The 26,074-nt window shown below is 42.7% G+C and overlaps 1 protein-coding gene across 37 annotated transcripts in view; it reads right to left on the minus strand.

The window, feature by feature from the left end:
• RALGPS1 (Ral GEF with PH domain and SH3 binding motif 1) overlaps window positions 1-26,074 on the minus strand; it is a 309,829-nt gene that overhangs the window by 139,338 nt on the left and 144,417 nt on the right. For all 37 annotated transcript variants that reach the window (XR_010148845.1, XR_010148843.1, XR_010148844.1 and 34 more), the window contains one exon: window positions 14,543-14,669. Coding sequence is in view for 34 of the 37 variants with exons in the window: in XM_054659088.2 (XP_054515063.1) it covers window positions 14,543-14,669 (127 nt within the window). In the remaining 3 variants the exon portion in view is untranslated. The remainder of the gene's footprint in view (window positions 1-14,542; window positions 14,670-26,074) is intronic.

Here is a 26,074-nt window from a genome sequence, read left to right on the forward strand (position 1 = left end):
CATCTGTCTTCCCCCACTCCAGACCTCCACAGCTGGTCAGCTTTAGGAGTCCAGACTTGCAATTACTACACTGGACTGTCTGGAATGAGGAAGTGTTAGAATGGATTGGGCTGCTTCATGCCTAGCACCTCAAAGACCAAAGGACCTGCTAAGTTCTCAGCTTTGACTGGGAAAAGAAAAGTCCACAGAGTAGGCTCAAAAGGACACTGGGGAAAAAATGAGTTTGGTTTCTTCTTACACCTGATTGAGTCCAGCTCATTTAATAAGCTGGTTACATAAGGACACGAGGTATCTCCCCAAGTCCACGGGCAGGGACACAGCTGGGCCTCACAAGGGCCAGGAACCAGAAATTGCCTGGAAAGCCTTCAAGATGCAAGGCAGCAACTTTCTCAGCCCCTCTCCCTTGCTCTTTCCTTTTCCCTTTCCTGCAGGGTCTCTTTCTCTGCTTCTCATCAAGCGTCCATCTGTGGACTATTCTCTGCAGTTGTCCTGGCACATGGCACCAGATGGCATTTTTCAGTTCACATCCTCCTGATCTGAGTGCCAGCATATCTATGTTCCAATGCTGGCTCCCAGATAGAGGATCCAACTGGCCCAGTTCAGGCTGGGTATCCACCCCAACTCTATGGGCTCTGACCGTGGAGCAGAGCTAGGTGGAAGGAACACTGCTGCTGGCGTGCAGTGCCAAGGGAGAAGCAGCGGAAGTAGGTTCCCAGAGAAGGAGGGGTCACAGGCTGGGTCTCTATCCAAAAAGGTGTCTAGACTACACTCCAGATGTTATTGGTCCCCATCCTCTCCAGGACCATATTTTGCCAGCCAGACATTACTCATCAGATGGGATCCTATTCCCCAGCCCTTCCTGCTGCCGACCCCTGCACTATCCCAGAAATCACATCCAACCCTTCTAAGCCCAGGTGGCTAACTAACATGACACCTGGCTGTGCCCAGATGGGCCTCTTCCTGGGTACGCTGCCCTTCCTGGGTATGCTGTGCTTCTCAATAGGGATACAGGGGGCAACAGGGTTCTCACTGATAGGGTCTTCTTAGCTGTATTTTCATGTGGATAGCACTAATACTAGCCATCATCTATAGGGTGCTTTCCATGTGCCAGGCAGTATGCATGGCTCTTTAAATTCTCACAACAACTCTACGAGGTGGATTCTATAATTACTCTCTCTTCAACATAACAGAAAACTTACATCAAAGAGGTAAGTGAGCTGCCCAAGTGCATGCAGCCTGACACTCAGAATGTGAACTCGAGTCAGTCTGATTCCTGAGCTCCTGCCTCTACAGCATCGATCACTATACCCAGGGAGGAAGTGAGATCACACTACAGCTCCTATGTCACCCGGTATCACTCAGTAATACATCTGAGAATCACGGTGATATGGAGCCTCCTGCCCACAGCAGGAGTGGATATGTCAGGTAGCCAGCCAGCCTGCCTATGCAGCAGCAGCAGCTTGATACCAGAAGGTCCCTAGATGTCAGGAAGCCAGTCCATAGCTGTCTGCCTAATTTATCTCAAACAATGGACACGGAGTAACAAGGGGCAGTGCTGGAGAATGTTCCACAGCTCCCTGGGCTACCAATCCTTTGCCAGGCTGCAGCTCCTCTTCTTGCCAACTGTCCTACAGCTTACAGACTCATCAGCCCCCCTGCTTTGCTACTCTGAACATCCTACTTGTGGATGCTCTGGCAGTCACCAGATGACCAAATCTACCTGGTTCAAGCCTTGGTCCTCATTATCTGGTAACTGGGTTCCAGTAGTGGTGGCTCACCTCCCATATCCATGCTTCCAGGCCTGGCACTTGCTTACAGGTCTCTCTCAAACCTCAGAGTCAGGCCTGAACCAGCCCTAGTCTGGGATTCTGCCTCTGTGGACATGATGTTTCAATACCAGCCATCCCTGAGACATTCAAATATCCGTGTCTCTCCCGAATGGCCATCCTGGGCCAGCTCAGCCCACACTGGGAGCCCAGACGCAGACAATCTCTCCCATCTGCGTGGCATTCCCACAGCGCTGCCACATGCGGCACCTCCTAGGTGGGTGGGCCATCTGCCTGTCCCATGCTGTGCTTGCTGATGGTCATGATATTAATAAATCCAGCTCCAAGGGCTGGTCAAGGAATGTTCCCTCCCCACTGCTGCAGCACATCCTGAAGCTGAAGGGCTCACAGTACCAGGAGAGGGCTCCTTGGAGGAGGAAAGACAGGCCACATTTGCCCTGAGCCTCAGCAGAGCTGGGAATGGCCCAGAGCCTAGAAGGATAGTTAATGTGGAGGGAGTGGAATTAGAATTCCCTTCTGGGGCCATGTGATGACAGAGGCCTACGCCCTAGTCATCTCAACAAGGGAAAACGATTAAAAGAAGCACACAGCCTTCTCCAAGCCTGGAAGGTTGACTAATGCCCAGGCAAGTGTGCAGGGGATGGATTTAGGTCAGCCTCCTCTCCACAGGAACCCAACAGCAAGGCAGCCTTTCCTCATCAATCAGGGCAGTGCAGGCCTGTGGTAGGAACACAGGGAGATGGAATAAGGATAGATAATTCAGGAAGCAGAGGCAAGGGCAGAGGGTGGCTGATCAGTTGGGTAGGAGGCCTGAAGGCCTGGCTACCTATCTTAGAGCCCAAGAGAATTGGTGGGCAGAGAAATGTATATTTAAAAAAAAATGCCATTTTGTGCCTATCATTTTAGCATAAATAAAACACGGTGGATAATATCTAGTGTTGGTAAGAGTGGAAAAAATAGGCATACTCATATCCTGTTTGCAGAAATATAACTGCAAGCATTTCAGAGGGCATTCCAGCAGTAGGCACTGTAAAGTTGCAAAGAGTTTTTGCCCCAGCAATTCCACTTCCAGCACTCAGTGTTTCAGAAGTACTTTAACAGGAGGGTAAAGACACACAGATAAGGATGCTCCCCACTGCACTACAGGCTGAGCATCCCTTATCCAAAATGCTTGGGACCAGAAATGTTCCAGATTTCAGACTTTTTCAGATTTTGGAATATCTGCATTATGCTTACCTGTTGAGCAAACCTAATCTGAAAATCTGAAACCCAAAATATTCCAGTGAGGCTTTTCTTTGAGCATCATGTTGACTCTCAAAATGTTTTAGATTTTGGATTTTCAGATTAGGGATATTCAACTTGTATATGTAAAAGGGAAAAACTAGAAACAGTCTAAATATTTATCAGTTGGGACACAGCTAGACAAATCAGCACTCATCCAGGCGATATCCAACACGTTGCCCATACATCTGTGGGTGCCAAAGAGCTACCAGAAAGAACAGGAGAGTTCTAGATTTGCTGCCACTGTACAATATCTATGATAGTTTATATGTGCAAAACAACACATATAAAATGTTCCCACTTTGGTTAAAAAGCACAATATCATATGTGCCCCTCCACAGGCATGTCCTTTTGTATTTGTGGATAAGAATGTCTGGAAGAACACATACCCACTGCAAACACTGGCTGCCTCTGGAAAGTGGGAGAAGAATAATGGCACATTCACTTTTTACTTTATAAACTTCAGTGTGAATAATTTTTACAACAAGCAATGTGTTACTTTTGCAATATTTAAGTTTTTAAAAGAATGAGTGGGCACCAAATGCCTTTCTGGATGGTCACAAAAAAGGATATATCCTTGTTTCCCTTGAGTACTCAGGAGCCCACTGTATACTCCATCAGGGAACAACAGGCTTCCTAAGGGTAACATTCCAGGCCCTCTCAGACCCTAATCAGTCATCCCCAAGCACCCATCTTTCTCATAGAACTGCAAGAACTCATCACCTCTCAAAGCAGCAACCACTTTCTCTAGCCTATCGAATCCCCCCACCTCAAAACTAGCTTTCGAGTGGAGTCCAGCACGTCCTGTTGCCCTAGAGGCCAAGGTTGTAGTCCTTTATGTGTTGAGTTTTACAGTTGATTTTGTCCCAGTACAGATTGGTCAACAAAGTAATAAATGTGGAGTAGTGATAAAGGTTGTGCAATGTGCTCGTTATCCATTGCTGTGTGACAAATTATTCTGAAACTTAGCATCTTACAATAAACATTTATTGTCTTGCAGTTTCTGTGGATTGGGAATTTGGGCATGTCTTAGCTGGGTGTCTCTGGTTTAAGGTCTGTGATGAGACTTCAGTCAAGCTATTGGCTGGGGCTGCAGTCTCATCTGAAGGCTCGCCTTTTTAGCAGAATCTTCTTCCAAACTCCCTCACATGGTTGTTGGCAGGTCTCAATCCCATGCCACACAGGCCTCTTCACACGACTGCCAAACACAGAGCAGCTGGATTCCTCCAGGATGAATGATCCAAAAGAGAGTAGAAAGGGCAAGCACTCAACATAAAAGGGATAGTCTTTAATGATCTAATCTTGGAAGGGACATCCCATTATTTCTGTCATATTTGTTAGAAGCAAATCACTATGTTCTGCCTACACTCAAGGGGAAGAGATTATACAAGGATACAAATACTAGGGAACAGAAATCATCGGGGGCCATCTGAAGAGCTGTCTACTACATGAAACATCCCAATGGCTCCAGGTTGGTCCTGAGGATGCAGAAGCTCCCCAGTCTTTCCTTTGTCCCAATCCTTTTCTTTATTAGGGCCAGCCCAGGTACAAGAGGACAATAAGAATGCATCAGTAGAAGACCAGTGTCCACTCAATCCACTCTGTCCCCACCCATGAGTCAATGTGCTTCTCCAGGACCTCCCACCAGGAAGTCTCCTTGTTCCACACAGGAAGAGTCCCTAGAAGTACTTTCCTTCTCAGCTGTGGTTTTACCCAGAGGTTAAAGGCCTGTTCTGGGGAACATATGGCATATTTTGAGGTTAGTGGTTGGGGCACTGGAGTCAGACCTGGATACAAGCACTGATCTCACCATTTACTAGTGTGTAAACTTTAATGTGAATCTTGTTCATATTTTGCAGCTACCAAATAAGACAAAAATAATGCCTCCCTCAGAGGAAGGAGTGTTGAGAGGATTAAATGAGATAATGCAGTGCAATCACATAGTAAAACAGTAAACATGAGTTTTTGTAATTAGTGTTAGTTTCTAATTCGAAATCCAAAAAACTAAAGGAAGTCAAAGAGGAATAGTCATCCTAATGAGTATAAAGATTCCTACCATGAAAACACTTTTTCTTGCACAAAATGGGCTTATGCTCATACCTCGTTTTGCAGGTTCAGACACAACTTCTTGACCCAGAGAAAAGCTGACTGCAGATCCTCCCTTTGCCCCAGAAGGGACAAATGGGACAAGGTTCTCCCGCTCTGGGCAGCAAAGCATTCGGAAAACAAGCCTTTCCACCTAGTGCTCCTTTCTTGGCCCCCACATGTTTTCCTTCTACTGTTTATTTCCATGGAGACGGAGATATTAAAAGGAGGATGCATAAGTTAAGGCTGGGTGGAACCTCAGCAGTAAGCATGAGATCTTGAGTTAAACTTGGTATCCGCCTGGGATATGATGTTGGGTAAGTCATGAGTCAAGCTATGTTTTTTTTCTTCATTCATAAAATGGGGGTTTTAATAACATCCACTGGCCTTTTGTAAGAAATGAGAAAGACTACAGAGTCCCAGAAAAAATGTGAATTTTAAGGTAACAAATCCGGAGATTGCAAAAGTAAAGGCAATCTCTTCCCTTCTGGAAGGGAGAGATTTGAAACAAAATGTAGCTAACCACTCTTCAAAATCATGGAAATAGTTTCCTTCATTTTGGATGGGATAGTGTCTTTGAGATCATTCTGTTGACTGGGAAGTATGTTTGAGCCTGGGGTCGAGGGAAGCTTTTCCTTGCTTGCTGGATCCCAGAGAGGGTTGAATGCCTAGATTTAGGGAAGGGGAGATTTGTTCAAAGGCTTCCTGGGCTGGGGGTGGGGAGGGCAGCAAGTTGGCCCCTGTAGCATGTGGCCATCAGGGCAGAATAGAAAAAGGAACAAGGTCTATTGCTCCATGGGCAGGCAGACCAGAATCCAGCCTTAAGCTTTGCTTTGTGGACTGACAGATACCTCCTTTTCCAGCTAAGGAAGCAGCCTGGTTCCACACAGGTCCAACTGGGAATGGCAGGAGGGGACCAGCGGGAGGGCTCAGAAGTCTGGGGCCAGGCAGCTGGCTGAGGCACCAAGCAACAACCAGGATGGATCTGTGGAATAAATGAGGGCTCCTTGGGGAACCTTGGAAACGTGGGGAGGGGAAATGAAAAAAAGGCTGGATTTCCTGCATGTGGAATGGAATTTTTTCAGTTGGGCATTAAAAGCTGGCCAACCTAGGGACAGCCAGTTAACATTATTGCTAATCCTGACAAGGGAACTACTGCACCTTGGTCCTAGGGTGGTGGCCCCCATCAAGGGGGCAACGGCCACCACTCATATCCCTGTTCAGGGAAGCAGCAGCTCTGCCGCATCCTTGGCTTGATCCCACCCTTGCTTGCTCTTTTCTCTCTGCTTTAAGGGGTCCCACAGCTGAAACGCACAAATGGATTCTCAAAACCAGAGTACAAGGACATGCTATGTGTCTTCATCAGGTATAAGGGATATACTCTCTGACAACTGTTTTAGGTCTCTCCAAGGCTTTGCTCTAAAATGAACTGCTTTTAAACAGCCTTCCCCCTCCCTGGAAATTTCTGAAATACAGTGACTCATCACAGGCTTCTACAGGATCCCCTAACTGGCCTTCACTCCTCCAGCCTGACCTCCTCAAAGCCACTTGCTGCAGCCAAGGTGAGGTGTGTTCAATGCAAATCCAACCCAGCATGCCCTTGCTTAAAACCCTTTCATGGCTCCCTACTGCTTCTAGGTTGGTCAGAGCCTGGGCTCCCCACTCCCTCCTGACTCCCATGTCTAGGCCCTAAGCAATCTTCCCCTCCCTTCCACTGCAGCTGCTCCACATGACACCTTCCCCCTCATTCACTACTCTCCGGCCAGTTTTTCTAACAAACATGTTTTTCCTCACTTTAGGGTTCTTGCACAAGCTGTCATCTTCGTGTAAAATGCTCACTTCCCACCTCTTCACCCAGCTTATTCATCCTTCAGGACTCTACTTCCCTCCAGAAAGCCCTTCCTGGTTCCCCCAGACTAGCCGGGGCCCCCTTGGTTTGCTCCTTTGCCTTTTCCTTCAAAATGCTCAGCTCACTTGCAGTTTCTTGTCCAGTGCTGGTGATCACAACTGGACTGTGAGCTCCATGAGGGCAGGGGTGGTGTCTGACTGGGAGGTTTTGGGGCATCAGAGTAAACACTTTTTTTGACCAATGATCACTTCTTTTTGAAAGCCCTTTTAGACATCCAACAGTTTAGCCCTGTTGATTTTATATTTGGAAAAATTTGTCTTGATTTTAAACTTTAGAATTTATATTTGCAAATAAAGTCTTACTTTTTGAAAAATGGAAAGCTTTGCTTGTTTGAAGGAATAACTTACGTTCTAGAAATTTACTTCACATGTTAGAAGTCTGGGTAAATTTACTAAGAATGTCTCCAAATGTTTTCGTACTATCCAGAAGTGTTAGAATACCTAATTTTTGTTCCTTGAGAGATCATAATTTTCCACACTGCTATGGTTACTTTTAGAATCAGCTCTAAACCATTTAAGATCCATCACATTTCTAATTTAGTTATTTCCTGAAGGAAATAAGTAGTAAGAACAAAACACCCCCTAAATCAATACAGCTATTTATAAGCAAATGATGTAGACATTCTTCAAAGCTCTTTGCTTGCTTTTGTTATCATTCCAATCTAACCGGGTATTTGCAAGGAGCTGCTATCAGATAAAATCAGCTGCAAATAATTGAACTATTTCTCAACACTGTTTTCACACTTTGAAGTAATCTGCAAGAAACTTTTTGATTCAAAGAGTCTTATTTTATAAATGTAATACATTTTTCCCTCAGTATTTTTAAAATTATGTTTCATCAGGAACTCACTACACCAAAGTACAGCCAACTGGCTCTACAATTTGCGTTAAAAGGAGTCAGAATCACACCCATGTGGTTAGTAACAAAGGCTAGTACTACGTAAAGGCATCTTTACATGGAACAAAGAGACACATATGTGAATAGTCACAGGAGACCAGTTAGCATATAGAATCTTCCACAGAGGGTTAAAAGAATTGTTACAAAAATAAAGCCCATAATTGCTATTAGAGACAAATAACTGCTGAAGCAGCATTCACGGTCTCAAGCAACAGAAGTAACAAAGCAGCTTGAAGTATCAGGGACTGACCTACAGTTCCTCCCAGAAAAACAGCCTCCTCTCACCCCAAGGGGGAAAAGACCTATAGTGAGGACTTTGCCAGAGAAAAAACAAATGGTTTCAGATATTTTTTCCTATGTTGTACTTTCCAGGAATTATATAACTATTCCTCTTTAAATAAACAAATCTGTCCCTGGGACAGGTTGCATTTTTGAGAAGAATACACAACCTGGATTTGGGTAGGGTATGTCCAAGGCAACCAGACATGCATGCAGGTGGAACTCCCAGCTGCCTCAGGAGGTCTTGCTTCATTCTTTTTTAAGCAAACTATGGCACCCCATGGTAAACCCTCATACACTATCCCAAGAATAGAGAGCAGGTGGCAGTCACCTCCTCTTCTCTCCCTCTGACTTGTATATGTCAGATGCAACATAAGAAATGTAGTCCACCTGGTTTAAAGGGAGAGGAAAATAATCATAAGGCTGAAGGGATAAGACCACAGCAGTTCAGCTGGACTCGCTTAGAGTCAGAAGCAGGAAGAATGCAGGAGGATGGAGGCCTCCATGGAGCCTCTTGGGAAGCACCTGCCAGGAAGCAGCAGCTGAGATGAGGTGATCAAGGACATGGGGGGCTGCATCTGTCTAGAAACTCTGAGGGGCAAGAGGCCTGAAGGCTGGCACAGGCTGACCAATGCCCTTGGAAGCCCAAGACTGCACTGCTTTGTGGTCCCACAATAGGGAATGTCACAAGAAACAGGAGCAATAATTTATACCCTTCACACAGTGCCTGATGGGGGCCACCCACAAGTCATAAATAGCCAGAGGACACAGGTGGTAACCACAAGGGTGTGTAGGAAAATAATGACCTGAATAGGGTGGGGAATCAGGAGAGGGCAGTGTCAAGAGCTTAGGGCTTATAGCCAGGCCATCTGGGCCCAGTCCTGGCTCTGTTACTTTCCAGTTATGTGACCTTAGGCAACCTCTCACTGCCTGCTTATTCACTGGGCTATTGTGCGCATTCAGTGAAATGATGCATTCAAATGCCTAGCAAAGTGCTAGGCACAGAGAAAGCAAACAATGCACAGCAGCTCTCATGATCATCCTTATTCGAGAAAAGAGGCCATCCTTAATGACCCTGGAACACCTCTGCTAGTGGAACCCGTGGGCTGCACTAGGCTACCCTCACGGTAGTACCATCAACGTTGTCTCTCAATTGATGAGCCTCAGGTGTGATGGAAATGGACTTGGGAGCTGTGCACAGCAACATGCCTTCCATCTGCAGACCTGAGATGGGGATTTGCCAGTAACCAAGTAGAAAGACACTGCAGTTTATGGTAAGCCAAAGAAGAAAACAAGGAAAGATGCAAAAGCATGAAAAAAAGAAAGAAATAGAATTCAATCTATGGCATAAGGTGAAACAAATATGAAAATGGTATATTCCCCTACTAAAAGGCAAGGCTTCTCATGCACGGTCCAACTAAATGCTGTTTGCAAGAATCATGACTAAATCAAGGCAACTTAAAATATTAAAATCTCAGCCAGGCACCATGGCTCATGCCTGTAATCCCAGAACTTTGGGAGGCTGAGGCAGGCAGATCACCTGAGGTCAGGAGTTCGAGACCAGCCTGGCCAACATGGTGAAACCCCATCTCTACCAAAAATACAAAACGTAGCGGGGCATGGTGGCAGGCACCTGTAATCCCAGCTACTCGGAAGGCTGAGGCAGGAGAATTGCTTGAACCCGGGAGGCAGAGGTTGCAGTGAGCCGAGACGGCGCCACTGCACTCCAGCCTGGGCAACAAGGGTGAAACTGAGTCTCAAAAAAATAATAATAATAAAATAAAAAATTAAAATCTAAACTATAGCCAAAGATTTATAAAATAAATGCAAATGAATCAAAACCACAATGAGATATCGTCTTGGGCCAGCCACAGTGGTTATTATTAAAAGGACAAAAAAATAACATGCTGGCAAGAATGTGGAGAAAAGGGAACTACACACTGTTGGTGGGAATGTATGTTAGTACAGCCACTGCAGAAAACAGTATAGAGATTGCTTGAAAAACTAAAAATAGAGCTACCATACAATCCAGCAATCCCACTGGGTATTTATCCAAAGGAAAAGAAACCAGTACTGTACTTGCATGTTTATCGCAGCAGTATTCACCTTACCCAAGATATGGAATAAACCTAAGTGTTTATCAGCAGATAAATAGATAAAGAAAATATTATACACACACAAACACACACACACACACACACACAATGGTGTACTACTTGGCCATAAAAAGAATGAACTCCTGTCATTTGCAGCAATATGGATGCAGCTGGAGGTCACTATGTTAAGTGAAATAAGCCAGGCACAGAAAGACAACTATCACATGTTCTCACTCATATGTGCTAGCTAAAAAAGCTGATCTTATGGAGGCAGAGAGTAGAATGATAGATACCAGACGCTGGGAAGTGTGTGTGGGTGGGAAGGAGGAATAAAGAGAGGTTGGTTAATGGATACAAACATAGTTAGAGAGAAGGTATAAGTTCCAATGTTCAATAGCAGAGTAGGGTGATTATGGTTAACACTGTATTGTGTATTTTGAAGTAGCTAAAAGAGAGGACATGAAATGTTCCCAACACACAGAAATGATGAATACTCAAGGTGCTGGATACCCCCAAATACCCTGACTTGATTATTATACATTCTATGAATGTAACAAAATACCACGTGACCCTTAAATATGTAAAATATTATCTATCAATACAAATAATGTCTTCACTTGGCAAAAAAATCCAAATGAAAAATAAAATAGATGTCACACAATTAATATCAGACAATAGAAGTAAAAGCAAGTAACAAATGGAACCAAGATAACTTTGTATGGAGTACTTCACAATGAATCTACAACTGTTACAAATTTCTATATACTAAATATGTAAGGCAGAAACTACTAGAAATATAAGGGGACTGTAACATATATTTCTTTCTGGATAGACCAAGTTGTCAAAAATTTATAATTTGAACATTACAACGCAATTATAGATTAATTTGAGACATTACACCTTCTTTTCCAGCATGCACCATGAAACATGTATAAAAACCGATCTTACATTAAGCCACAAAACAAATCTCAAAAATTAGAGAAGACTATGTTTTTAAAAACCTAAGCCATTCATAGAAGCATTATTCATAATAGTCAAAGAATGGACACAATTCAAATGTTTATCAAATAAATGGATATCGGGAGGCCAAGGCAGGCAGATTGCTTGAGCTCAGGGATTTGAGACCAGCCTAGGCAACATGGCGAAACCTCGTCTCTACAAAAAATACAAAAAAATTAGCTGGACGTGGTGGCGTGCACCTGTAGCCCCAGCTACTTGGGAGGCTGAGGCGGGAGGATCACTTGAACCCAGGAGTTTCAGGCTGTAGTGAGCCAAGATCATGCTACTGCACTCCAGCCTGGGCAAAAGAGCCAGACCCTGTCTAAAAAAACAAATGGATAAATTAAACGTGGTGCATCTGTACAATGGAATATTATTTGGCAAAAAGAAGGAATGAAGTACTAATCATGCTCTAGCATGGATGAACCTTGAAAACATGATGCTATGAGAAAGAAGCCAGTCATAAAGACAGCATATTGTATGACTGGATTTATATGAAATTTCTAAAATAGGAAAATGTGTGGAGACACAAAGAAGATTAATAGTTGCCTAAGGCTGAAGGTGGGAGAGGAGGGTTAGCTAGAGGGAAATGCGAATGACTGCTCATGGGCGTGGGGTTTCTTTATGGAGTGATAAAAATGCTTTAAAACTGATCATGGTGATGGTTTGCACAACTGTGATTATTACTAAAAACCAGTGAATTGTACACTTTAAATGGATTATGTATTAATTATATTTCAGTAAACTGTTTTAAAAATAAAAACAAAAGCCTAAGCCCTTGAAAATGAAAAAAACACTGTCTTAAATAATATTTGCATAAAAGAAAAATTAAAACTATAGGGAGTATTTAAAGAATATCACTGAGACTATTACACACCAAAACACGTAGGATGCAACAAAAGCAGTAATTAGAGGAAAATGTATAGCCTTAACTGTTTTCTATATTAAAGTGAAAAAAAAACATATACACAAATAAACCAGTAATTCAACTCTAGTAGTTAACAGAAATGGTGAAACAACTTAAGGAAAACAGGAGAGATGAATCATAAGAGACAAACATGCGAAGTCCATATTTCATTATGTTTAAGATGTCACCTTTTATCAGGTGTGTCTTTTTTTATGTATCACTAAGAAAAACTGCTGCCAATTAAAAAATGTCACAATGCTTTGTTATCAATTGCAAGATGTATCCCAATTTCAGAAGTGTTAAAATGTGGAAAGAAAATGCACATCCTTGATTGATAAAATACAGTAAACTAAAAAGCAGAAAGACAGCGTGACTGAAAACAAATCCAAAATTTAATCTTTGGAAAGACCAATAGACAAACCTCTGGCAAGGAGGTAAATTTTAAAAAAGAAAGAAAACAAAAAATACAAAGTATGAGAAATACTAAACTATTAGAAATACTAAAGCAAATATAACCATATATATATATATATATATATATGTTTGCTTTAGTATTTTTTAGTTTTAGTATATTTTTAGTTATACTTGCTTTAGTATTTAGTGTATATATATATATATAGAGAGAGAGATTCAAATTTATAAGAGAATATTATATTGTCAAAAAATTAAATAAGAAAAAAACTCTATGCTAGTAATATTGAAAATCTGGAACAAATGGACAATTTTCTACTAAAAAACAAATTTTCCAAGTTGGCTTTAAAAGAATTAAATATTCTAATTAATTTTTAATTAAAAGAAAGAAAATCTAAATAAACAATGCTCATGAAAGAAATTTTAAAATTGTCAAAAATGTAACTTCAAAAAATTGCACTAGATCCCTTGCAAATATCAGGAGTCACTTCTATATAATGTTGGTTTCCCTTGTTATTAGAATTATTTTAGATCATAAAAGATCAAAAGATTTTTTCATAAAACTGGCAAAACCCTGACATCCAAACTACAAGAAGTATTTTTCACCTATCAAATTGGCAAAGACAAAAAAGAAAGAAAGAAAAAGGAAAAGGAAAACCATGAAAAAACATAGTATTTGTAATGTGGGAGAAACAGGCAATTTCATCCCCTTCTGATGAAAGTACAAATTGACACAACTTCTCTGGAGTGCATTTTGGAAATATACATGAAAAGGCATACGTTTTTGCATACGTTTTGAAGCTGTGCACACTTCTAGGAATTTATCACAAGGTAATAATCATAACTACATGTAGAAAGTTTTTGCAATAAGGATGTTCATTGAGACATTTTAATAGCAAAAATGTAGAAATACCTTAAATCAGGGGTTCCCAACTCCTTATTAGGAACTGGGCCACACAGCAAGAGGTGAGCGATAGGCTAGCAAGCATTACTGCCTGAGCTCCACCCCCTGTCAGATCAGTGGCAGCATTAGATTCTCATAGGAGCGCGAACCCTACTGTGAACTGCACATGTGAGGGATCCAGGTTGTGTGCTCCTCCTCAGAGTAATCATCTGAGGTGGAACAGCTTCATCCTGAAACCACTCTCCTAAGCCCACTCTCCATCCGTGGAAAAATTGTCTTCCAGGAAACTGGTCCCTGGTGCCAAAAAGGTTGAGGGCTGCTGCCTTAAATGGTCAATATTGGAGAGCAGATTCGAGTTTGACAAATCCATCTGATGGGAATGAGTCATAGCATCGAAAAGTAGATAAAATTTTTAAGATAAAAATAACATTTTTAGGATAGAGTAAGCATACATATTTTAGATATGCCCAAATCAATAAGATATGAAGCAAATATCTTTAGGTGAGATAACAAAAGATATTAACTTTTTTCTCTAATTCCTTACAATTAACATGCATTATTTTCTAACCAGAAAATATAATAAACATTACTATAATTTTATTTGTACAAATATGAAATATACTAATAATGCCCAGAGAACCAGAACAGAGGGTTTGTGCCTGACATGCCCCAGTTCAGGAGGATGTGGATGAACCAGTAAGAGTCTTATCACTCTCATTGTGACCCATCTGGGCTGCAGCCTGGGGAACCCTGGGGCCCACAGGTCTTTTATATAAAAAGCAGAACATCACTTGTATATCACCCTAATCCAGGTTTCCAACCTTGGGAAGTACCAACAGCCTGTTCCAACCCAAAGAGCCAACCAATTGCCTCTTTATCTACGGGCCATGTCGCTTCCTGGAAATTTTTCAGGTAGAAACTGTAAAAACATCTTATTTGGCACTGAGTAGGTTTCTTAAAAAATAATAAGCCAATTCAAACTCCTACCTAGATAGGGAATACTTGGAACCATCTTCAGGCTCCGGATATATTCCCGTGTCCGCTTGTAATTATCTTCTTTCGACATCAGGTAGTCCAATTTCTCAAAGGTAGTCTTGTCTTTTCGATTTAAAAGCTAGAATGAGAAGAAAATATAGCAAAATAAGTAAACCAGAAGAAGCTAAAGAGTGGATAACTGTGGATGAAGACTAAAAGGGAAAATCCTAAGGGACACATCTATGGTGTGCCAAATCCTGGACAGAACTAAGGATTTTAAAAGGCTGTTTCGTGCATATGAGGTAGGAGGCAGGACTCGACTCCAGAGGTGGGGCTTGGACACTGGACCAAATTGAGGACTAGCTAAAACAGGGACGAGGCAGAAGCAGCTTTCTATAAGACACGTCCACCAGTGTGCCACATCAGTTTGACATTGCCATAGCAGCACCTGGATGTTACCACCCCTTCCCATGGCAATGGCCTGAAAGTTACCACCCTTTTTCTAGAAATTTCTGCATAATCTGCACCTTGATTTGCATGTAACTAAAAACATATATAAATATGACCTGCCTCTGAGCTGCTACTCTGGGCACAATGCCTATGGGGTAAGCCCCATACCACAAGAAGCAACATCTCTGCTGCTGCTGCTATACAGTGCCACTTCAATAAAAGCTGTTGTCTAACACCACCAGCTCACCCTTGAATTCTCTCCTGGGCGAAGCCAAGAACCCTCCAGGGCTAAGCACCAATTTTAGGGTTTGCCTTCCCTACATCACAGAGATGGAAAGCTTCAGTCTTGTCATTGTCACAGAATCTCACACTTGGAAGTTATCCCCCAAAGCAACCTGGCCCACTGTTCTACATGATGTCAGAATCCCCCACATAACAGCAATTTGTGGGTGCAGAGAGCCTACAACAGCAAGGTGCTGAGGTAGAAAAGCAGACTGCTCAGGGTCACCTGAAGAGTTATTTCACAGCTACACCAGGTCTCTTTCCCTGCATCCACAGCTATTTGCTCTCCTCACCATCTCCAGGGCTGAAAGTCCCAGTAAGTTCCACACAATTCACATGCCCATGTATACAAAGCCAAGCCACCACTCGAATCCAGGCTATATCCTCCAGATCCCCTACAGTCAACTGTGTCATATTTACACTGGGTGTGGTAATTTTAATCAAAAGAAGATAACCTTCTTTTCTACATGCAGTCATCGAAGGGGCAACTTAGTTAAGCAAATACAGGATGAACAGGTATCCCTAGTCAGAGATTAGAGAAGCAAATCCTTTGTGACTGAGATCTCTGGTATGTAAACGGCGGCTCAATGTACATTTGAAGCCTTCTCAAAAGAAAGGAACAGAAACCAGAACTCCTGGTTTTCAAGACTTTATGCTAAGGACTCAGGCTGTGGTTAACCTGAAAGTTCCAAGTCAAGGCCCAGTGCCAGAAAATGGCAACATGGCTGACTAAACATGGCTTTAAGGAAAGAAGTCTAGGCAGAAAGGCTAGGCTTAAAAGGAGGAGTTCAGGGAGGGGTGGCTGAGGCAAAGCATGAGGCTGACGCTGGCAGCACCTGTGAGTCTAGCTGCCAGGGCCTAGTGCTTCTGAGATTGGAGGTCAATGGCTAAGCCCAAGAGCATGAATAAACAGAAGCCCCAGGGTTGGAGTCCCTTTGGCCAAGTTCTTCAGACCTTGATGCTCTGTGCAAGAACCTAGAACAAGAGACCCACCATGTCCATCAGACTGACGTAGGCCAGTGTTCAAAAGCCCCATCGTGCAATGGAGAGGAGTGGGAAAATGACTGCCTAGCACCTGGGGAAGCAGTGCAGTTCCTGAGACCTGGTCTGCAATTCCCAAACTCAGGCCATGTCTGGTGCATTAGGGAGCCCTGGGCTGCTTTGGGCAGGCCCTGCCTGGTTCCTTCATCTTCAGCCTCTGGGACCACAGAGGATGCAGCCATAAGACAGCCCACTTGCACAGGAGCAGTGATAGCTTACAAACTTCGGTAAGGAGAGGCAGAAGAATATGCTGAAAGGAAGGTTCTGGTGCTGAAGAAGTTGAAGAATAAAAGTGAACTTTTCTTTTCCCACTAGGGAATTCAGGACATCTCAGTGTGGGGATGCTACACAGATGCTCAGGACAATGGCTGCTTAACTGGTCTGCTAAAATGGACAGGGAAAAACACCATCTTCTACTTGCTGTTTGTAAGACACTGTAATATATAACTCATCTAATCTTCACAAAGCCCAGTGGTAAAAATGGAGCAAGGACTTTTACCTCCATTTCCAGTTCATAATCACAAGTATTAAGTAACTTTTCCAAATATCTTTGGGGAACTTGATTCAACACAGGAGAGAGATATAGTATAGCAATGTGGTAAGTAAACAGAGACTGATAACCCAGACAAATAATAAATGAGCTACTTGGGAGACTGAAGCAGGAAGATTGCTTAAGTCCAGGAGGTTGAGGCTGTAGTGAGTCTGTAGTGAGTCTTGATTGCGCCACCGTACTCCAGCCTGGGTGACAGAGCAAGACCCTGTCTGTAAAATAATTATTATTATTATAAATGAATTATGGGAAAAGGAAGTGTCAAGGAAAGCTATATAGAGAGGCAGCATTTGAAATGAACACTTAAGGATGAGAAATTTGCCAATGAACAATATATACTCAGACCAGAACCACATACCTACTGGAAAACAGCTCCATTGTGGTTTGTTTTGTTTTGTCTTTGTGGAGACGGAGTCTCACTCTGTCTCCCAGACTGGAAAGGAGTGGTGCAATCTCAGCTCACTGCAACCCCTGACTCCTGGGTTCAAGCAATTATCCTGTCTCAGCCTCCCAAGTAGCTATGATTACAGGCATATGACACCAAGCCCAGCTAATTTTTGTATTTCTAGTAGAGACGGGGTTTCACCATGTTGGCCAGTCCAGTCTCGAACTCCTGATCTCAGCTGATCCGCCAGCCTTGGCCTCCCAAAGTGTTGGGATTACAGGCATGAGCCACCATGCCCGGCCAAAGAACTGCTCCGTTGTTAAGCCGACCACTCATGCCCCTTATTCAGGAGGTCATTCTTTATTAATACAACCTAGAACCCCTTACTTGTTTGGCAATGCCAGCCATTAAACAAATCTGGATGTCCTCCTCACACACACTGTGCCTGGGCCAAGCTGGCTCCCAGGGCTCAGGCCACTGGTTCTCTGGTCTCAGCTGGGGGACTGCCCATGTTCCCTGCCATGCCCAGCCTACCTGCCCAGCCAGCCTGTCAAGTGCCTGTATGGACAGCACCTCAGAGCTGATCAGCCTATCTTCTATGCCTCATCCCCAACTTGCCCCACACACTCACACAGACATTCAGAAGGGCTAAATCTAGTTAACTTTACTCATCTGCTCCCTTCTGTGCCTACAAATGAGACTCAGACAGTATCAGATTTCTCAAGAATAGTGCATAAGTCACTAGAAGACATCAGAAAACCCTAAACATGTATTTCCCATGATGTATTTGAAAACTGAGAATTTCCTCTAGATAAATGCAGGAATAAGCCAGGAATTAGTAAGACATGGGAAACAGGAAATTGTGGATCCAATCCAGGAGTAGCAAAGGGAGATTCCGGGATGACCAATGAATAGCAGGCCTTAAGAACAACTGGTGCACACTGGATCAGCCCTGGAAGAGATGTCCCCAGAGAAAAAGAAGGCTTGATTAAAAACCTGACATGATGGCACATGGAGGGGAGGGGATAGACATATTTATTATATATAATAAAAAATAAACATAAAATAATTTTAGGATTACTTAGATATCTGGTAGATAGGATAAGAAAAAGTTTTTTAAGGCAATTAGAAATTCCAGAAAAATAGGTAGGGCATGGTAGCTTACAACTATAATTTCACTACTGTGGGAGGCCAGGAGTTTGATACCAGCCTGGGCAACATAGCAAGATGTCATTTCTACAAAAGTATTTTAAGGCCGGGCACAGTGGCTCACGCCTGTAATCCCAGCAATTTGGGAGGTTGAGGTGGGCAGATCATGAGGTCAGGAGTCTGAGACCAGCCTGACCAACATGGTGAAACCCCATCTTTACTAAAAATACAAAAATTAGCCGGGCCTGGTGGTGTGCGCCTGTAATCCCAGCTACTCAGAAGGCTGAGGCAGGAGAATTCCTTGAACCCGGGATGCGGAGGTTGCAGTGAGCCAAGGGTGGGCCACTGCATTCTAGTCTAGGCCACAGAGTGAGACTCTGTCTCAAAAAAATAATAATAATTTAAAAAATTAGCTGGGCATGGTGGTGCACACTTGTAGTCCCAGCTATTCAGGAGGCTGTGGCGGGAGGATTGCTTGAGCCCAGGAGTTCAAGGTTGCAGTGAGCTATGAGCTATTACACTCCAGCCTGGGCAATAGAAAGACCCAAAACAAAAAAACAAAAAACAAACAAACAAAAAAAACCAAACAAACCAAAACAAAACAAGAACAAAACAAACCAAAACCAAAACAAAAACAAAAACAAAAAAATAAATAAATCCAGGGAAATGACAAAATATTCAAGGAAGGACATGTTATTCATAGTTTACTACTTGACTATATAGTGACGCATATTTACTCATTCCTAATCATTAAAACACCAAATATTCATTTAACAAAATGATTTCACTATAATGATGAATGTGTTTGAGGAACAAGGGAAGGTGGTTCAGGAAAACTAAACCAACATCTACCATACAAAGAAGTCACCAGATGCTGTCTAAAGCAGATGGGTCAAGAAACTGTAGCAAAAGCACATTGGTAAGTATATGGCAGAAACTACTAGAAGAAGCCAATAAACTGAAAGTGGTTGCCTCTGGGGAATAATTGGGGTGTGGAGAGATGAGTGATGAATGTTAGTTGTTTCACTAAACCTTTCAGTACTTAGTGATTTTTAAAATTCACGTGCATGTAATGCTGATAATAATTTTTTTAGGTTTAATTTTTTAAATATAGGGTTTGTTTACTCAGAAAATAACAGCATTTACTCACACGTTTTAAGCTTTCATTACAAGAACTATAAACTGCAAACCTCATCTGAACTTGAGGGTCCCTTAGATTTTGGAGTTTATGGGAAGCCTCAGGAAGAAACCATCAGAACTACATAGAAGAAAGTAAATTGTCTGCTTACCCAGAGTCAAACAGATACTAAAACCATTCTTGTTCAAGAAAAGAGATAAGAAAGTAAGGTTAAAGAACATTTCACTAAGTCTAGCTTCACTTCTAGTAAAGTTTAGAAGTCTTGGGGCACCCTGGGATTTTCTTCCATAATACTGATCATGATTGTGCTTGCCTGTATGATAACATTTGTGTCTCCCTCAACAAATTATGGATTCCATGAGGAGGCTGACCATGCTGGCTGCATCCACTCTACTGTTCCCTGCATCTGGTATGATTCCTGACACAGAGGAAACACTGCCAAAATATTTGCTGCATAAAAGAATAATGAGAAAAATAACAATAATAACTGAAAAACCCAATTACTTGGAAAATTTTGAATATTCAAATAATTCTTGGGCAAAAGACCAAATAAAAGCCAAGATAATGGACTATTTACAAGCGTACATAATTAGAATACTATACGTTAAACTATGTGATGAGGCCAAAAGCACATTAGGAGGAAAATTTGTGGCTTTAAACTCATTTATTATTAAACAAGAACTAATATAAATGAACTAAATATTCAACTCAACAAGCTAAGAAAATAGTGGGAAAACTGGAGAAAGAAATCAATGACAAAATTGGCATGTTAAAAAACAAAACATCAAACTAAAAAAAGCTAAATATCAAACCTATAGAAATGATAACTAAATCTAAGAGCTAATTTTTATAAAATATCAATAAAATAGGTAAAATTTCTAATAAAAAGCAAAAATATACAACATAGGACTGAGAAAGGGGCTATAACCACATATGCAAAATGAATTAATTTATAAGGTAAAAACAAAGTCCCTGCTTATTAATTTTGAATCATTTTCATGGTAGAAAGGGTAAATGGGACTCACAAACCACGAGGTCAAAAGCCAGGAAGGTCACAAATCTTGGAGAAATATCTGAAGAAGTGGGTGGCTTTTGGAAATTTCCCATCATGCTCTGAGTACCTCGTATGTGGCACTTGTATTTGACTGATCATACCACCACTCCCCTTTCTAGTAAAGCAGTTCAAATCTGGAAGTTGTCTCCATGGAGGAGAAAAAAATTTCTCCAAATTTTCTTTATGAGGACTTTGGTGTCTTGTTCCCTTGCCTCGAGAGAATAATATTTCTTGATACATGGAAATATTTTTTAGCAAAGAGACTGTTGCTCCAAATATGTTAAAATTGGCTCAAAATTCCATTTCAATTCCAGTGTCTACTGTTGATATGCAAAGAATTTTTAGTGTTGTGGATAATCTATGGACCAATGGATTCAGCAGACTAAGGTATGGAATCAGTAAGGAAATGAACTGGAATTTTTAAAATAATTTTTTACTTCTTTGGATGCAAAATACCCATTTCTGAAAAATAAAAAACTACAAAGTCACATACCTAATATAAAATATTAGATGCAATGGAGACTATCGCATGTAACACAAGGAAAAACTGTAACTGAAATTTAGTGGTGTGCTGGCTAGCTGTCCATGTTTGTCTTTGACTAAAGCTATTTTAAACCCTGTACAGACAGAAGTTAATTTGTAGAAAATGTAGTAATATAAATAATTCCTGTCTACGGAAAGGCAAATTATGCCTCATAAAATGCTACTGATTATCACCATGGGAATACTGACTAATTTCATACCGATTTTAAATGTGATTTTAGCCTTCCTTACCTGATTATAAAAGTGTAGTACTCTAGCTTCTCTTTTGATACGGTTGTAATATCTTACTGGTTCTCTCCTTAATCAATGAGTTAAATAAAACCTTTGACAAGTATTCATCTTATATTTGTATGAGTCATGATTTTATCTTTTTAAAAAATCATCCTTGGCCGGGCGCGGCAGCTCACACCTCTAATCCCAGCACTTTGGGAGGCTGAGGTGGGTGGATCACAAGGTCAGGAGATCGAGACCATCCTGGCAAACACAGTGAAACCCCGTCTCTACTAAAAAATACAAAAAATTAGCCGGGCATGGTGGTGGGCGCCTGTAGTCCCAGCTACTTGGGAGGCTGAGGCAGGAGAATGGTGTGAACCTGGGAGGCAGAGCTTGCAGTGAGTCGAGACCGCGCCACTGCACTCCAGCCTGGGTGACAGAGCGAGACTCCGTCTCAAAACAAAAAAAAACAACAAAAAAATCCTTACACAGTTACACACACACACATATATATACAGGTATCCAATCACATGCATACGCACATACATACACAATCCTGTAGGATAATTTTCTCATTTATTTCTAATAATGTTGTTAATTTTTTTATTCCAACCATGGCAACCCAGCAGATATTCCCACAAAGACCCAAGAGTAGAGAGCTGGGAGGTTGAGATCGATCCCCTGATATAAGTTTGCCAAGGGCCCATTCAGGGTCCAGATCTGGTCTGGCGGTGGGCAGAGAGTCAGGCACCAAATATACATCTCATTTGTTCAACCTGGTTTAGCAAGGAAGAATCAGGAACACTACATAGGAAAGGGCTCTCTAGGGGAAGAACAAACTCTGTTACCCAAAGAAGGAACTGCAGGAAGAGGTAGTCCTGAAAACAAGTCTAGAGGGATTTCAACAAGCACAGATGGGGCTGGAGAGGACCCGAGGCCACAAAAGGCATGAGCACGGGCCTGGAGGTGGGCATACAAGGGATGTTCAAGGAAACAGTAGTTTGGCTAAAGTGGAGGTAAGTGTTGCTTTGCGTAAGACTAGAAAAGACTGGAGAGATGGAAACTCACCTTTGGACAAAGTGTGGTTTTGACTTGGCCATTTGGATGCCATAGGCATGTGAACACCATTTTGACTGCTTATTCTACTTTTCCAGATACTTCAGCTCAACTTGCAAACAGGGTACCAATCACAAACTGCTAAGCATGAACAGCAAATCGAAAAGAATGAGTTGATTATGGCCATGTTTTAACAGAAAATTCCTCAGGCCAACTCTAGCATCTCTTGCACACATGACTTGGGGCTCTGAGTTGCTGTGTTGCTGGTGGTAGCAGATGCACTGCTGGCCACAGCTGAAAGGTGTATGGTTTGTTTTTTAGAGTCAGGAAGTAGGTATGAAATCTTTTGGTGTTTGCTGCCAATGTGAAAATGCGTCTATTATGTCCTCAGCACTCTGCAAGACACTCAGCAGCCACCAGCTTTCATCATGTGCCACATCCCCAGATGCAAGTCTCTCTCAGAAACACGAGGACAGACCAATTCTCTCTCTCATTCTAGCTCAGTCTCTTTCCTTCACTCAGAGGCATCACTGAAATACAGGGTTGGAAATCCACATGATGGTTAAAGACTGGCTGACAAAATATTATTATCATAAAACTGAAGGTGAAATAAATGCTCAAATGGCAGATCAAAAAGAAAAACTGGTGTCAGAATGGTTGTATCTGAGCACAATGCCGCTCTGAAGGAGCGATGGCACACAGCCCCCATCCGAGCAAGGTGGACGAAGGGTTGAGGGAGAACACTAAAAACTATCTTTAACCAGGGATGTGAAAACCTTGAAGGTATGTTTTGGAGAGATCACTCCAGTAATGGTGTGAGGGTGGCCCAGAGACAGCAAGTCCCGAAGCAATGAGACCAGCTGAAAGAGGGTGACAGTTCAGGCCATAAGTAAAAGGCCCTGTCATACAAGGATGGAAGCCTCTGCCAACCCATTCGAGAATAGTCAAGAAGAGTTGAAAATATTAATAACAACAACAACAACAACAGGTAATACTTACCAAACCCTCAATATGAGTCAGGCATAGTTCTAAACATTTTTTCATGTATTTACTCATTTAATCCTCATTGTAAGAGGTAAGCCCAGGGCTCAACCCAGGTGTCTGATTTAAGAGGCCATGCTCTCAATCTCCATGCCCCTCATTTCTTGGTCTGAGGTCCCCACACCAATGCAGGTCATATGTAATATGTATTCAGATCCCTTCGCTGCATGAGGTTCAGGCTAGGGTGACAATTTCTCATAGATGAGTTTTTCCACTCATGCTCCCTTGGGGCTCTCCTAGGCTGGAGAGGGACTTTTTGATGCAGCAATACCTGACGTGTCTCTCTGATTTCTACAGGTAGCTGAATTATAGCCCCCCATGTGTGGGCAGCCGGACTCTCCTCTCTGTGCAGGCATTACAACCCTAGCTCCCAGCTGCAAAGGCTTATACACAGCAGTTTCTCTGAACTCTGCTCACTGTTTTGACTCTGAGAGCACTTTATTTTTAACACATGGTGACTTCCCTTTCTTGGCTTCTAATTTAGCTTTGCTTGTTGGTTTTTTAATTTGGTTGTATTTTATCCAGAACTTGTGTTTGTGTGTTTGAAGCAGGAGACTGGGAGGGAGAGGCTTATTTCTCAGTCTACCATACTGCCTAAGAGCCTAAAACACAGTCTGTTAAGAGAGTCTTCTGGCACTCACCATCATCTTCCTGGAAACCAAAGTTTGATTTCAGACACGCCAAGTGTGAGCTGTCAAAGGAACATGCAAGCAGAGGGATCTATGCAGCAGACAGCTGGAACAGGGTTCTAGGGTACAGGAGAGAGATCAGGGCTATAACTGAAAAGCCAGCCATCACTGGGGTACAGGAGGTGACACTTGAAGCTCCCCAAGCAGATGAGACCACCAAGGGATAGCAAATGGATCAGGGAAGGTGGAGAGGTCACAGCCTTGCAGAACATCCACATCCATAGCAACAAAAGGAGTCAAGAGGAAGAAAATTAAGCCAAGGGAAAAGAGATTTTTCAAGAAGGGAGTTATGAACAGTGTCCAATGTTGTAGCAATGTCAAGGAAGATGAGGGTGCAAATGTCAGCAGATTTGACTGAGATCTTCTGAGAAGCAGTTCCAAACCAGGCTATGAGGAATGATGAGGATGTGTGAGTGAGGGCTACAAATGTTGGTTTCCTCTGCATCCATCTCCTTATCGCCTCATCTGACTCACCTCCCACCTGACCAAATGCTCAGAAATGCCTCCAAAAAGCAGCTCAGGCCTATCACCACCTTCTCAACAACATCAGAGGGTGGCTACTGAGGCACTGCATCAGTCAAAGGGGGGCAAAGGGCACTTCCTGGATGAAAGACTTTGAACTCCAAAGTATCTGAATGTCATACATCTGCCGTCCTGTGATATTTGCAAAGTGGCCTTAGTTCTTTTGGTACAAGGAGCAATTCTCTGAATTGCAGAGCTCAATGACTGTGTCCCCAGATATCTAGGAGTAAGAGCCCCACTCCCAGGATAGTTCCCCTCCCAGGTCACCACCCTCCAGACCAGGTCTCCTGACCCATCGGCTATGATTTCCTGCCTGCCAAGAATTTCAATTTTCACAATGCTGCTGCAAATGAGTCAAACTCTTTGGATCAATTCAGTAGGAAAGAGCAAATCACTCTGGGAACATGCACAGAGCAAGAAGAGAATGTACGTATGTGTGCACACGTGTGGGGTATGTGTGTGTTTATGTACATGCGCACACGTGGCATGTCTAGCACCTGACTGTAATTACTGTAATGAGTGACTCATCCATATGCTAGGAATTCCATACCCTTAGATCACTCACAAAGCAGTCAGTCTCCTCTTGAGATCACTCTAATCAAAGAAAAGGTTTCATTAGCTTCTCAGTTGCTCAGGCCCAAAACCTAGGACTCACCCCTCATTCTCTTCTCTTCATCTCGACATCTCATCCAGCACACAATCTGTCAGCTCTCCCCAACATATCCGGTATCAGCCTGCTGTTCTCATGTCCCCAGCCATACCCTGATCCTGCCAACATCCCCTTGCTCCTGAATTCTGCCCTAACCTGCTGAGTAGGCCCCCAGTTTCCACTCTTGGTCCCCATCCCCCACCCAGTTTGTTTTCCACACAGTAGCAACAGTAATTAAAAACACAAAAACCAAAGAGCAACTGGAAGCCAGATTGTGTCCGCCTCCTGTTTAAAATCCTTCAGTGCACTTGGAATAGAATCTAACTCCTCTCTCAGGCTTTCAGCCCTACATGATTGGACCCGCTGCCCAGTCACTGCCTCTCACATCCATCTCCTCCTGGCACGCTGAGCTCTGGCCACACTGACCTCTGAGTTCCTTGCTCACAGCAAGCTGATTCCTGTGCAGGGCTTTGCACCAGCCATCTCCTCTGCCTGGAACACTCATCCCCTCATCTTGGCACGACTGGTTCTTTTTTGTCATTCAGGCCTTGACTGAAAGTACATGGCCTGAATCTACGTTAGGCCTGTACTTTAGCATGACACTAGGGAAGCAAGGCCTTCTCTAACGCCACACTAAAGCAGACACTCAGTCATTCTCTGTCATGTATTCTGCATCGCTTTTCTTCCAATTTGACAGCTCCTTGCTGATCACTTCATGTATTCAATAAACATTTATTGATCACTTCTTGTGCCAGCCAGACTAGGCACATGTTTATTCTCCC

Source organism: Pan troglodytes, chromosome 11 (assembly GCF_028858775.2).
Source record: "Pan troglodytes isolate AG18354 chromosome 11, NHGRI_mPanTro3-v2.0_pri, whole genome shotgun sequence".
NCBI classification, from domain to species: domain Eukaryota; kingdom Metazoa; phylum Chordata; class Mammalia; order Primates; family Hominidae; genus Pan; species Pan troglodytes.